General features: G+C 43.6%; 1 protein-coding gene across 1 annotated transcript; it reads left to right on the forward strand.

Moving 5' to 3' along the window:
* Window positions 1-1546: 1546 nt before the first annotated feature.
* On the forward strand, window positions 1547-12095 carry LOC130479595 (lysosomal membrane ascorbate-dependent ferrireductase CYB561A3). The gene is made up of 6 exons (XM_056851990.1): window positions 1547-1622; window positions 6009-6215; window positions 6351-6559; window positions 7330-7484; window positions 8821-8977; window positions 12072-12095. Exons 1-6 carry the CDS (start codon window positions 1547-1549, stop codon window positions 12093-12095), a joined length of 828 nt encoding a protein of 275 aa, XP_056707968.1.
* Window positions 12096-13061: the final 966 nt, after the last annotated feature.

A 13061-nucleotide genomic window follows, 5' to 3' on the forward strand; every position in this document is an offset into this window, starting at 1 on the left:
GGCCAAATTAACGGAATTCCTTCATGGAAAGGATATGGAAGAATTTAAATACATGTGGAAAAAGGCCGCCTCATACTGGGATAAATTGGCAAAAACGGATTTTATTAAATTACTTAGTGAGTTATAGAAATTAGTATTTTTTAATATCTTTATATTTTATAGTAACAAATAAGTTCAAAACTGTCAAGACACTTCTTCGGAAGTCAGGTGAAGGGTCACATAAGGTGGTGGGTGGTGGGAATAGGGGTATCTTAATAGATTTAACAATGATACTTTTAAATTGTATTAATGAATATCTATGGATACTCCTGGGGTTTTTTATTGTTATTTTGTTCATTATTATTATTTTTTGTTGTTGTTATAACAATTGTTATTTTTTTATGTTATAAAATTTAATAAATTAAAAAAAAAAGATCCTGCAAACTGAAGGCCGTGGCTTCCTTGATTGAGTCAGTCCATCTCTTGTTGGGTCTTCCTCTTTTCCTGCTGCCCTCCACTTTTCCTAGCATGACTGTCTTTTCCAGTGACCCTTGCCGTCTCGTGTGTGTGTGTTAAGTGCCGTCAAGTCGCTTCCGACTCATGGCGACCCTATGAATGAAAGTCCTCCAAAATGTCCTATCTTTGACAGCCTTGCTCAGATCTTGCAAATTGAAGGCTGTGGCTTCCTTTATTGAGTCAATCCATCTCTTGTTGGGTCTTCCTCTTTTCCTGCTGCCCTCAACTTTTCCTATCATGACGGTCTTTTCCAGTGACTCTTGTCGTCTCATGACGTGACCAAAATACGACAGCCTCAGTTTAGTCATTTTAGCTTCTAGGGTCAGTTCAGGCTTGATTTGATCTATAACCCACTGATTTGTTTTTTTGGCAGTCCACGGAATCCGTAACCCTCTCCTCCAACACCACATTTCAAAGGAATCTATTTTCTTCCTATCAGCTTTCTTCACTGTCCAGCTTTCACACCCATACATAGTAATAGGGAATATGATGGCATGAATTAATCTAGTCTTGGTGGCCAGAGTCACATCCTTACACTTCAGAATCTTTTCTAGCTCCTTCATGGCTGCCCTTCCCAGTCTCAATCTCCTTCTAATTTCTTGGCTGCAGTCTCCCTTTTGGTTAATGGTGGAGCCAAGGAATAGAAAGTCTTGAACAATTTCAATTTCCTCATTGTCAACCTTAAAGTTGTCAACCTCATGACGTGACCAAAATACGATAGCCGCAGTTGAGCCGACTTATGGCGACCCCTTTTTTTAAAGGGTTTTTATAGCAAGAGACTAACAGAGAGGTGGTTTTGCCAGTGCCTTCCTCTGCACAGCAACCCTGGACTTCCTTGGAGGCCTCCCATCCAAATACTAACCAGGGCCGGCCCTGCTTAGCTTCCGAGACCTGGCTAAGCCTGGGCCATCCAGGTCAGGGGCCCCTCGCCCTTAGGGAGCGAAAGACTCAGGTTTCACGGTGAAACTACATTTCCCAGAAGTCCGTCGTTCTCCGCGCCGGATACGTAGACCGGGTGGACCATAGGACGGGGTCTCCGCTGCTTTGTATAATGAGCCACGCTCGAGGGTCTGCAGCGCCTTGGAACTACGTTTCCCGGCATCCCCCGCGCGTAAGACGGAAACGAGGTGTGAGAGGTCGCGCGCCTTTTCTTAATTCCAAGATTTCGTGTCGGTCGTTATGCAGATAGGTATTAGGAAGTAATGAGAGTGGTAGCATTTCTTTCTCTCGTCGTGGTCGCCATTTTCTGTCTGTGAGGGGCCGGCCTAGCCTACCCCACAGGGTTGTTGTGGAGATGGCACTGAGCGATGTGGCCCTCTACCGCCACCATGGTCTCCCTGGAGGAAGGGTGGGATGAAAGAGTAATAAACAGCCGTTTTTAAATGAGTAAAATAGGGTGCCACAAGTGCTTCGCATCAGACGCTGACCCTTTCACTCTGTTCCTGCATTTTAGCTCTATAACTGGCAGCCTCAGCTACAATGAGATGTTTTCTTAATATTGTCCAAGGCTTTCACGGTCAGAGTTCTTGGGTTCTTGTAGGTTATCCGGGCTGTGTGACCGTGGTCTTGGAATTTTCTTTCCTGACGTTTCGCCAGCTTCTGTGGCAGGCATCTTCAGAGGAGTAACACTGAAGGACAGTGTCTCTCAGTGTCAAGGGTGTAGGAAGAGTAATATATAGTCAGAAGGGGGTTGGGTTGAGCTGAGTCATTGTCCTGCAAAGTATTAAAGGTAATGTGCTAATCATTGTCCTGTAAGTATCAAGATAATGTGCTAATGAGGGTATGGTATGTTAATGTGGAACCATTGTATCCTGAAGTGATCTGTTAACATGTGGAATCCAAAGCTAATCCGCATGGCTATTGTGGACTGTGGAACTTTAACAGAAAAGAGGAGAGTTTAAGAATGAATAAGGCTTGGCTTCCTGTTCTGAAAACCTCCAGACTAACAAAGACAACAGTCCACAATAGCCATGCAGATTAGCTGTGGATTACACACATTAACTGATTACTTCAGGATACAATGGTTCCATATTAACATACCACACCCTCATTAGCACATTACCTTGATACTTACAGGACAATGATTAGCACATTACTTTTGCAGGACAGTACTCAGCTCAAACCCAGCCCCTTTCTGACTATATATTACTCTTCCTACACACTTGACACTGAGAGGCACTGTCCTTCAGTGTTACTCCTCTGAAGATGCCTGCCACAGTTGCAAGCGAAACATCAGGAAAGAAAATTCCAAGACCACGGTTACACAGCCCGGATAACCTACAAGAACCAGATGTTTTCTTGTTGCCAATGCCCAATATTTATGTGCACGAGAACCGTCTGCTTTGAAACTCCGATGGTTCTCTGGTTTTGATTCTTGCTGCCCGGTGAACTCCGCTTCGTGAAAAAAGGCTTAATCTCCAACTTGTGTGTTACTCATTCTGTATTGCAATGTAATAAAAATGTTGCCCGTGAAAGTTGAGGCTTATAGTTAAAAATCTATAAAATGCTGACCCTTTTCTTTTGTTACACTTGCACGCTGAACGTTGCAGTTCCGGCTTGGTTGAGCCTCCCAATCCAGGTTGGCGTTGCTTCCGTTGAAGCAGGTAGCGGTGAAATCCAAAGCCGTGTACGTGGCTGGGTGACATCGCAGGTAATGCCTGCGATACAAATAACCGTGCAAAGACTTGGTTGGAAAGACTGAACCTGTAGCTGCTTTCGCTCCCCTTGATCCAAGGCCTGTATAATTCGGTCTCCTGGTGTGTAAAGCTTGCAGAAAGTAAGAGCCTGCTTATTACAATCTGGGCCTCATTCTGCATGTGGCATTTCATAAAGGTTTACAGACTTTTATTACAGGATATCCTCCCCACCCACGGTTTCCTCAATACATTAAAGTAGGTTAAATTAGCAAATATTACTGGAACCAGTAATTCCAAACTGAACAGCTTTGAGTATGGATAGCCTTTGCTTTAAAGCAGTGGTTCCCAACCTTTTTTTGACCAGGGACCACTAGGACTTTTTGGTTCGGTGCAGGGACCCCAAGGTTCAAAATAAAAATTCCGAGAATTTGAAAATAAACTTTAATCATAACTGTTAGTTAAACATTAAACTTAGAATAATATTTGAATATATATTTTTATAATAGAGAACTTTTAATTGAAAATATTAATTTATTATGGGTTTATAACTTTGCTTCGTGGACCTTAATTTAGTTCTCGTGGACCCCCTGGGGGTCCATGGACCCCTGGTTGGGAACCAGTGCTTTAAAGGAACTTTGTGTGCTGTCTAGGGACTTCTGTGTTATAAAAAGAAAGGGAGAAGGACCCCTACACACACATACACAATAAAAGCCGAGCGTTCGCATGGAGCGCTAAGCCCAATAAAAGTGAACTATGCAGCTTGGCTCCTATAACCCTAGGCCTCCAGTTGTCCTCCTGCCAGGCTCTTAAATTCCTTTTATGACAGAGCGACAGGCGGCAAAAAGCCTGTGCTACAGTATGAAATAATCTGTTTGGAGGTGGGGAAGAGTTATGCTGTCAGCACTTGTAAAGTGAGGGGAGGAAGGAGTAGTGCATTACCTGGGATGGAGAGTGCCATCATACAATCCACTCAAGTAACCCTTGTGAACATTCCCCTTAGTCTTGGCTTCAGAGTTCAGTGCTGGTTCTAGGATTTGAGGGCTCTCGGGCAAACTGCTCTCAGCTGATTTTCTTTAGCTCTCTGCATCATAAGTAAGAATGCTGACATAGCTGGGGCAGTGAATCCTTTACCCTGACTGTACTGTATCTGCAACTAGTCCAAAGTTCTCTCTTGTGGCTTGCAATTACCCATATTTGTAGACAAACCTGACAAATGAGCCAAATTCACCTGGCTGCAGCATAGCCTGACATATCATGTGGACTACCTGCCCACGAATATCACACAAGATGCAACTGCTAAGAAGCTGCTTGCGCTTTAGTTAAACTATTTGCACAAGCAAGTTCTCCTCTTGGTGTATAGGTATGCAAACTATAGAGTAACTTTTCAAGTTCTGGGAAGACACCGCTGGTGTCACACCGGTGCTGCATCTTAAACCTTAAGACACTATCCTCATGAGCTGGAGAAAATTCTGCAGTCTCCAATCCGTTCTGGTGGATAGCTGCGAAGAACTCATTGCATTTAGAAAAGGGGCTTAACATAAAACAAGGCTGTCTTGTCCATATTTTCACTAAGTTCTGCTTTCTTGAGAGTGATATTTCTGTCATTCTGGTCTCAGCTGTCTCTGTGCCAGTCTCCTGAACTTTGCTATGAAAGCAGAAGTTGGGGACATCTCATGACTTACCTTGCAGGACTGTTAAAGGAAGTAGAAGTTGCAGGTGCGGGCTCTATGCAGTACTGTTGGGTGTGCAGAGAAAATTGTGGTCTGTAACTGTGAAAATAATTCATGTAGAAATTTGAAAGCTCAAACATGGAACTCCCCTTTCCTCTTCATTTGGCTACAATGACCTTTTATTTTTGGTTGGCTCTTAGATCAAGCTATTCTCTTTGAATGCCAGTGTCACTGACATAAATGTTTCCATTGGCTGATGGGGCAGCCTTGATATTAGGATGGCAGACTTGTTAGTTCTGTGTGGCTGTGGAGACTTCTGGCACATAGATTCTGGCTCATTAGACTTATTTTAACGGGTTTCTTCCTGCCTGATTAATTGTGGGTTCTGGGAAATGTTTATTCTAATAAGATGGGTACTAAATTTAGACTTTAGCTAACAATCGTGGCTTTTCTGTACAAGTTGACTCTGGGAGGGATTGAAACCATATCAGTGACAGGAAAATCTCTTCCTTACCTAAGGAAACAGATTAAGCCTAGTGCAGGGGTGTCAAATTCAATTTTTACAAGGGCTGGATATGACAAAAATGTAACTTGGTCGAGCCGGGCTGGGCCATGCCTTACTAGCCCAGTCTGGGAGTGGGTGGGGTGGGCTGGGCTGGCTGGCGGGCTAGATAAGAGCTTTCAAGGGGCCAGATCTGGCCCACGGGCCTTATATTTGACACCCCTGCTCTAGTGGAAAGGAGCTGCCACTGTGGGAGCCCCAGCTAATTTTAGCAGGACATACTCGGCAAGTAGTTATGGATGCCTGGTATGATAGTCTGCTGGCTGCTAGCTGTACATCTTGGCTTTTGAAAGTACAGCATTCTAGTTAGACTGTGATATACTTGAATCAGTGCAGGGAGATCCTGGAACTTTCCTCCTGGTAGCTTTACAGTCTGTGTTCTGCTTGTTTAGTTATGCACTTTAAAGCTACTTCCCTAAACTAGCCACGGAGACTCCTCCCTCTTCAGGTTATAAAACTGCCAATATAAAGTGGGTTTTCTAGACACCTTGTGGTAGTGTGTAGAAGGCAAAGTAGTGTTGCAGAGAGTGAAGGAAGGCAGAACTGGTCAGGAAAATCAGGCAAGACTTTGTGGGAGGTATAAGTGATGCATGCTGTGATCTAAGGGCTAGCTACAGACCTAGCTGGTATCTTATTTTTTTTCAGGTGTGCTCCCCACTAGTAGTGAGATGGCTGGTATGCAGTTCCTGCCATTTTCTATCCTGCTTGGAGTTCTGGGGATCCTCTGTGTGGGGCTCACAGGATTCTGGGGCCGACACTGGCTTGGTGGCTTTGCCTGGGATGGTTCTTCTGAAATGTTCAACTGGCACCCGGTTCTTATGGTGACAGGCATGTTGGTTTTGTATGGCACAGGTAAGGGGGAAGGCGTCCCAAATCCAGCCTATTATCTGCTTTTGCATTGGCATTTGGAAGGAAATGCCTTGGTGGTTGGGTGGGAGGGGTGTCTCAATAGTCTTGATTCTGACAGCTCTCTTCCCCTCCCTGCAGCGGCACTGGTGTATCGTGTGCCTCTTTCCTGGGAGGGGCCCAAGCTCCCCTGGAAGCTGCTCCATGCGACACTGACCTTGGCAGCGTTTATCCTTGTCATACTGGGGCTGGTTGCTGTCTTTGAGTTTCACAACAGAAAGAAGATTCCCAACATGTACTCACTCCACAGCTGGCTCGGGCTAACTGCTGTGGTGCTCTTCTCCTGCCAGGTGAGTAAAAAATCCACAAATAGTTAAGTGGGTCAGCCCCATGGCCAACCAGATAGCTCACCTCTTTCTCTGGCAATGGTCAGCAAGGCCCTTAGGGGAAGCTCAGAAGCAAAGAAAGCTGGTGATATCCATCACCTGTTTGCACTTGGAATCTGGTGGCCAAATTCACTCTTTCAACATGTTGCATTCCTGCTAAATGGCAGATGATCACTGGGTAGAGCTGTCCTCTCACCTTAATACTTGCTAACCTTTTTATGCCAAAGGCTTTAACAGTGTCTTGTAGCCATTAACTCCATTGATTAGTTATGCATTGTATGATGAGATACTTTGGTTTGACTATCAATTACGTTCTCTCACCCAAGGTCTTATCTTTTGAGAAAAGTGAGTACTAGTCACATTTTTCACACACCCCTTTCAAAAGTTGCATGTTCCTTCTTTGCTGTCTTTTTTTCTACCCTAAATTAATCCCCTCCTGCCCACTCAGCATGTGTTCTTTACTAAAGTCATGGCATCTGAAGCAGCATGCCATGTATTAAACCTAAATTTAGATTTCTCTAAAATCTAGTTTCTAATTGTTCTGAGAATCTTGGGCTACCAAGCAGTTTATAAATGTGAAGTATTACAATAATCTTGCCTGCAGAACTCTGAGATGCTTCTTTAAAAACAAATTATACACCATCCCAATACAGATACCACATGTGGTTACTTCCATTTCCTTCTCCACTATTGTTTTGTAACAAATATTCCCAATTCTTGTTTTTCTCATCTAGTGGCTCATGGGGTTTTCTTCTTTCCTGCTACCTTGGGCCCCCATCTGGCTGCGAGCCCTCTACAAACCCATCCATGTCTTCTTTGGCTCTTCCATCCTTTCTTTAGTTATGGCAGCCTGTATCTCTGGCATCAATGAGAAGCTGTTCTTCAGACTGTGAGTACTGGGGGAGAAGGAAGCAGCTGCTGAAAGGATCAAGAGAGACAAGGGGTTGCAGATAATGCAAACTGGAGAAAATGGATGCTGCTTGGGTCCCCAATAATGGGTGGTGAATGAGACACTGGAGTAAAAAAAATGGCTTGCTAGTTTCAGCCTTGAAAGGCCAAATAAAGGGTGCTGGTTGAGACAGGTATCCGTTGTTTTGGATTCTGAAAGCAATAAATAACTTTCAGAAATACAAAAAAGGCAGTCTGTCTAAAGCAGGAAGACTGCATCAATGAAACCAAGACAAGTGGCTAACCATCAAGATGCACAGCTATTTCATGAAATCTTTTTTAAAATATGAAGAGACATTTTGAAGCAGAAACGCTCCTTTCGTAACCCGTCATGAGACATCATCAAGAAGGGAGGCATTAAATTTTTAATTCTCAATTTTTCAGTTGGATGCCTCCCTTCTTGATGATATCTCATGATGGGTTATGAAAGGAGCATTTCTTCCATAACCCATCATGAGACATCATTAAGAAAGGAGGCATTCTCCCACCTCAGTTTCTTGAAAAGATCCAAGAAAGAACATCAAGTTGCTCCTCTTCAGGGGATGCATTTCTGCATCAACATTTATTTTCTTTGTGAGAAATATTTATATATTTGTGTGGTTTGTTTGGCTAATACTACTGGGTATCAAAAGAGGAGGTTAGCTAGAAGAAGAATAAGAGTTGGTTTTTATATACCAATTTTCTCTATCATTTAAGGAGACTCAAACTGGCTTACAGTCTCCTTCCCTTCCTCTCCCCACAGCAGAACCTTGTGAAGTAGGGTGAGGCTGAGAGAGTTTGGAGAGAACTGTGACTAGACCAAGTTCATCCAGCTGGTTTCATGTGTAGGAGTAGGGAAACCAACCCAGTTCTCCAGATTAGAGTCCACCATTCTTAACTACTACACCACGCTGGCTCTTCAGGGATGTTACCCAAAACGGCCTCCTATGACACATGATTCATAGCATGTAAGGTTACTAATGATACAGACTGCTGCCATTGTGTAGGTAGCTATCAGTAGCAACCAAGACAGGGAGCTGGCATGTGTGAGATGATGGCAGTCCGCAAAATAAGTAATCAAATATTACAGGTGAATGTATTGTGTGCTTCAGCTCGGTGTCAGAACGGGTGTCTGGGATGCCCTTAAGGGCTGATGGATGAAGCCTTGTGTTAAAGGATATGACTTTAGATATTTGATATTACCCAGTTGTGCCCTCCCTTAGGGGTCTCTGGGCAGAAGTGTGTAAGCTGCTACTGGTTTCTCATGAAATGAATTTGATTCTTGCCTCTTCCCACAGAACAAATGCAACAACGCCATATTCGAAGCTCCCTGCAGAAGCCTGGTTTGCTAACATCCTGGGGATGCTTATCCTGATTTATGGGCTCTTGGTGTTATGGGCTCTTGCTTTGCCTGCGTGGAAGCGTCCAGATGCAAATTCATATGACATCCAAGAGGTAAAAAATAAAATAAAAATAAGTGCTGGCCTATTAAAGGAAATTCAGATTAGATAAATAGAAGTCTCTGGGGGAGTAAGCATAACATGCTTTGAGCTGCAGGAGACAAAAATTCAGTTTGTCCCAGTGATTCACTGCCAGCCATTGCAGGCCTGTGTATACCCTACACGAAAAAAGGCAAAAAGTAGCTGCATTCTGCCAGCTATGACCATGATTTGCTTATCATGTTGCACAACTTGTTCTGCTCATGCTAAGGAGGCAGTGTTATGCCAAGGCCCTGAAGTTCCATCTACTGATTGCTTATTTGGCCACTCTTCTCCAAGATTTTGCCAGTTATTACCTGCATAACAAGCCTATCTTTCCTCTTGCCATGAGCACTTGTAGCCTACTTGAGATTCTAAGGAAGCTGAATTCTGTGGCCAGTACCACTGTGTGGAACTTTTGAATTCTAAAAGGGGCCTTAACAATTCATAAGCTAGAGAGCTGTTCCCAGGCACAATCTGAAGTGGTGGTTCTTACCATTAAACACTGTAAATGCCTTGGGGCTGGTGCACTTGAACCACCTCCTCCCATACTATCCTGTCTGCTAGTTAAGATCCTCCTTCCAAACCCTGCTCTTTGTGCCATACCTACAGAGATTAAGTGGGTGGCAAACAGATGGAGCTTTTCCAGTGGTAGTGCCTTGCCTTAGAGCAGGGGTGGGGAACCTTTTTTCCGCCAAGGGCCATTTGGATATTTATAACATCATTCGTGGGCCATACAAAATTATCAACTTAAAAATTAGCCGGCCAAGCTCCAAGCAGGCAGCTACCCCAGATATCCCGCCCCCCCGGCATGGGCAAGCAGGCAAGCATCCAACCGGTGGTGCACTCGCCCACCTGGTGGCACAGGATGGTCTGTTGCACCAGCCGGGCATAGCTGTCCAGCCACACACCACAGTTGCTTCTGCTCCACATGGTCGGGGCCAGATTCTACAGCCGGTTTCTGCTACCTCCCAGTGCAGGGGTAAAATGAGGACACACTGGCTAAGAACTCCCCACACACACACACACATTCTGGACCTGCCCCCTTTAACCTCTCCATTGTCGCCACTTCCACCCCCAGCCCTCTTGTAGTACAGAGGGAATACGTTTCTCCACAGCCTGGGTGGGAAAGGGTTAACACAGTTTCTTGGGCGGTCCTAGCAGCTCAATAGCTAACGACTCTTCTGCAAGGGGGGAAAAAGGTTCCTTTTCTCAGCAAAACAAACTCACATCTGCCTTGAATAGAGGCTATTCCTGTCCACGGGAGGGGGCGGATCACCAGTCTTATATCCTTCTGAGCTAGAGATCTGCCAGGACCCACCAAGGGCCAGACCAAATGACTTTGCGGGGCTTAAACGGCCCCCGGGCCTGACGTTCCCCACCCCTGCCTTAGAGGATCACTTCAGGCCAAAACAGGTTTCTTTACCCAGGCTTTTAAGTGAAGGGCTCTGCCTTTTTAAAGTTTTTTTTAAATGGCTGTACCTACACGAATGAATATTATTTTATATTTCCTGCTAACATGATGCATTATTTTGTTTTATATTTTTTATGTTTAGTGTGCTTTTTTCTTGTTTTATAGCTGGTTATAATATCATTTTTGATCATTTGATTGTTTTTACCATTTTGTTGTTATTACCTTGTGAGACACCTCTTTAGAGAGGTTGGATATACGTTTTCTAAATAAGGTATTAATGGAGATGTTCCAAATAGCCTTTTATAGCTTGAAAAATTTCAGCTTTGCTGTGAATAAAGCCAATGGGGAATGAAAATGAATTCTTCAGATTTTTAGCCTGTGAGCTGTGAGTGTGTATGAATATATTTACACATACACAAACTATTCCTTTCTGGATTTCCAAGCTAGATCTTTGTTTCATTGGAATGATGAGTTCCCAAAAGTTCTCCCCGCGTACAGCCTTTCTGGGAATTGAAGGAGTGCCTATTGAAGAAGTAGGCAGTTCATGGAAAACTATATTACAAGTGGAAGGATGAAGACTGAGCAGGGAGTTCAGCTCTGACAATAGGAATATTAGTGATCTGCTAATACTTACAGCTAGTGCTCAGTCGGATATTGCCAACCCAATAAGATGCCTGCTATTTAGGTTAGAAAAGAGCAAGAGTCCAGTATCACCTTAAAAGATTAACAATTTCTGGCAGGGTATGAGCTTTCGTGAACCACAGTTCACTTCTTCACATACAGCTAGAATGTGATTCCATCTATCCTTAAGTAGAGAAGAGTGAATTAGACACACAATGGCAATGTACATGTCAAAAGCAAATAAATGACATTAGCAGGCATGACTGGATTAGGTGTGATATGCAGAGGGGTAGTAGGCGTGGAGAAATCAGCATCGGTAATGAGACAGGAATCCCAGATCTCTGTTCAATCCAGGAGAATGCACTGCTATTTAGGGCATCATATTGGCAATATCTGACACCGCTCCTGTGTCCCCAACCTCACTTCCAATTCTGATATCACTCCTATTAACACTAGAATTAGGAGTTGTGTCAGAGACACAGTAGCTGCTAGAGAGCAAGGAGTACTGAGGCAGGCCTCAGCCTTATAAGTATTTAAAGGCCATTACTTTCTATGGAGGCAGATCTGGCTTCCCCAGTCCAAAGGCCAGGTCTACCCCTAGAAAATAATGCCTCTTTGAAACTTATAGGGCCAAGGACAGCTCAAGTATCAGGTGGGTACTTCCCTGTAGTCTCTTTGCCCTTACTATTGTGTGTGGGGAAGGGCATGTGTGACATTAAATATCAGGAGTATTGTTCTGATATTTCCAGTACAACATACTAATACTAAATATTGTGAGTGTTGTCATAAGTTTGCCCTTCACCACTCCCATACAGACTTAAAATAACTGTTTACCTGCACACCACACCCCCAGCAAGAATGACCAGCTAAATTGTGGGGAGGGGATAGACCCTCATCTGAGCCCCTCCCCACCTGCAGAAAGACAAAATTGGGCATCCTTGCCCATGGAGAAACGAATATGTCATGGTAAAGGATATGTCATGTAAAGGACGAAGCTAGTTTTTTAAGAATTGCTCATTGTCTGTTTCCTCTGCAGCCCTTGCTTCGGGAAGCCAGATGAAGTGACGCTACTAAGACACTATGACCCATACTTGTGTGATTGATTCTCCAATGAGATTTAGAGCCCTGTTTCCTCTCTCCTCACTGTCATTACTGGAATTGGTGCAGCAAAAAAGTTTCTTCTGGCAAGAAGCCTTCTTGCCTGTGTGCCTGGATTTGTTAACTTGGCTTCTTCGCTGGCTTGAAGTGTACTTGCTGTGGGCTGCTGGACATTGTCTTCTCTGAACCACCTGTTTGTTACTTGCTGTTGTGCCATGGTATATGTGATATTGCTACAATTATGTACATTTTTTATTTTTGTAACTCACTCAGAATCAAAATTATCAACTAAAATGAGCAATTGCAACTCTTCTGGTGTTGGCTATACTTGCAAAATGGGATACGGTTTCTGTAGCAGGAGGCCCTGTAAGACCCTGTATAAGCAGCCTAACTGTTCATGTGTAACCAACTTCCCTTTCACAGTTTCTGCTGCAGCTACCACCAAATCTGGCCGTATTTCAGTAGTGCTTTGCTGGTTCATGGTAGCTTGTGTTGAATTATATGTGGTTTGCTTTTTAACAACAGTTCTATAAGCATTATTCTAGTAACACTTGACACAGGCATACTGATTTGCTTTTTAAACAAGCACTATCAGGGAGAGATGGGACACTTTAAAAATACTTATTTTAATCCAGATTTCATTTACATGGGTGGTAAGGAATACATTGCTGGATGTAACTCTTCTCCCCACCCAATTAGGATGTCAACATTGTGTCAACATTTATTACGGCCAAGAGATCAGTCAGTCAACATCAGTTTAACAGCACAATTTGCATACAAATATAAAATTAACATCAATTATTAAAATTAATAATGTTATTGTGCTGTAATTAATTATACATACAAGTTATTAAAATGTTTGGAATATCTGCTTTCTTATGGACCAAATCTCAGCACAGAATTTGGCCACTTTAGAGGTAGCCTCATT

This window comes from Euleptes europaea, chromosome 6 (assembly GCF_029931775.1).
Source record: "Euleptes europaea isolate rEulEur1 chromosome 6, rEulEur1.hap1, whole genome shotgun sequence".
Taxonomy (NCBI): Eukaryota; Metazoa; Chordata; class Lepidosauria; order Squamata; family Sphaerodactylidae; genus Euleptes; species Euleptes europaea.

Coding starts and splice junctions, on each gene's coding strand:
- LOC130479595 (XM_056851990.1), top strand. CDS start 1,547: ATGAGCCACGCTCGAGGGTCTGCAGCGCCTTGGAACTACGTTTCCCGG. Junction 6,216..6,350: donor GTTGGTTTTGTATGGCACAG/GTAAGGGGGAAG, acceptor CCCTCCCTGCAG/CGGCACTGGTGTATCGTGTG. Junction 6,560..7,329: donor TGGTGCTCTTCTCCTGCCAG/GTGAGTAAAAAA, acceptor TTTCTCATCTAG/TGGCTCATGGGGTTTTCTTC.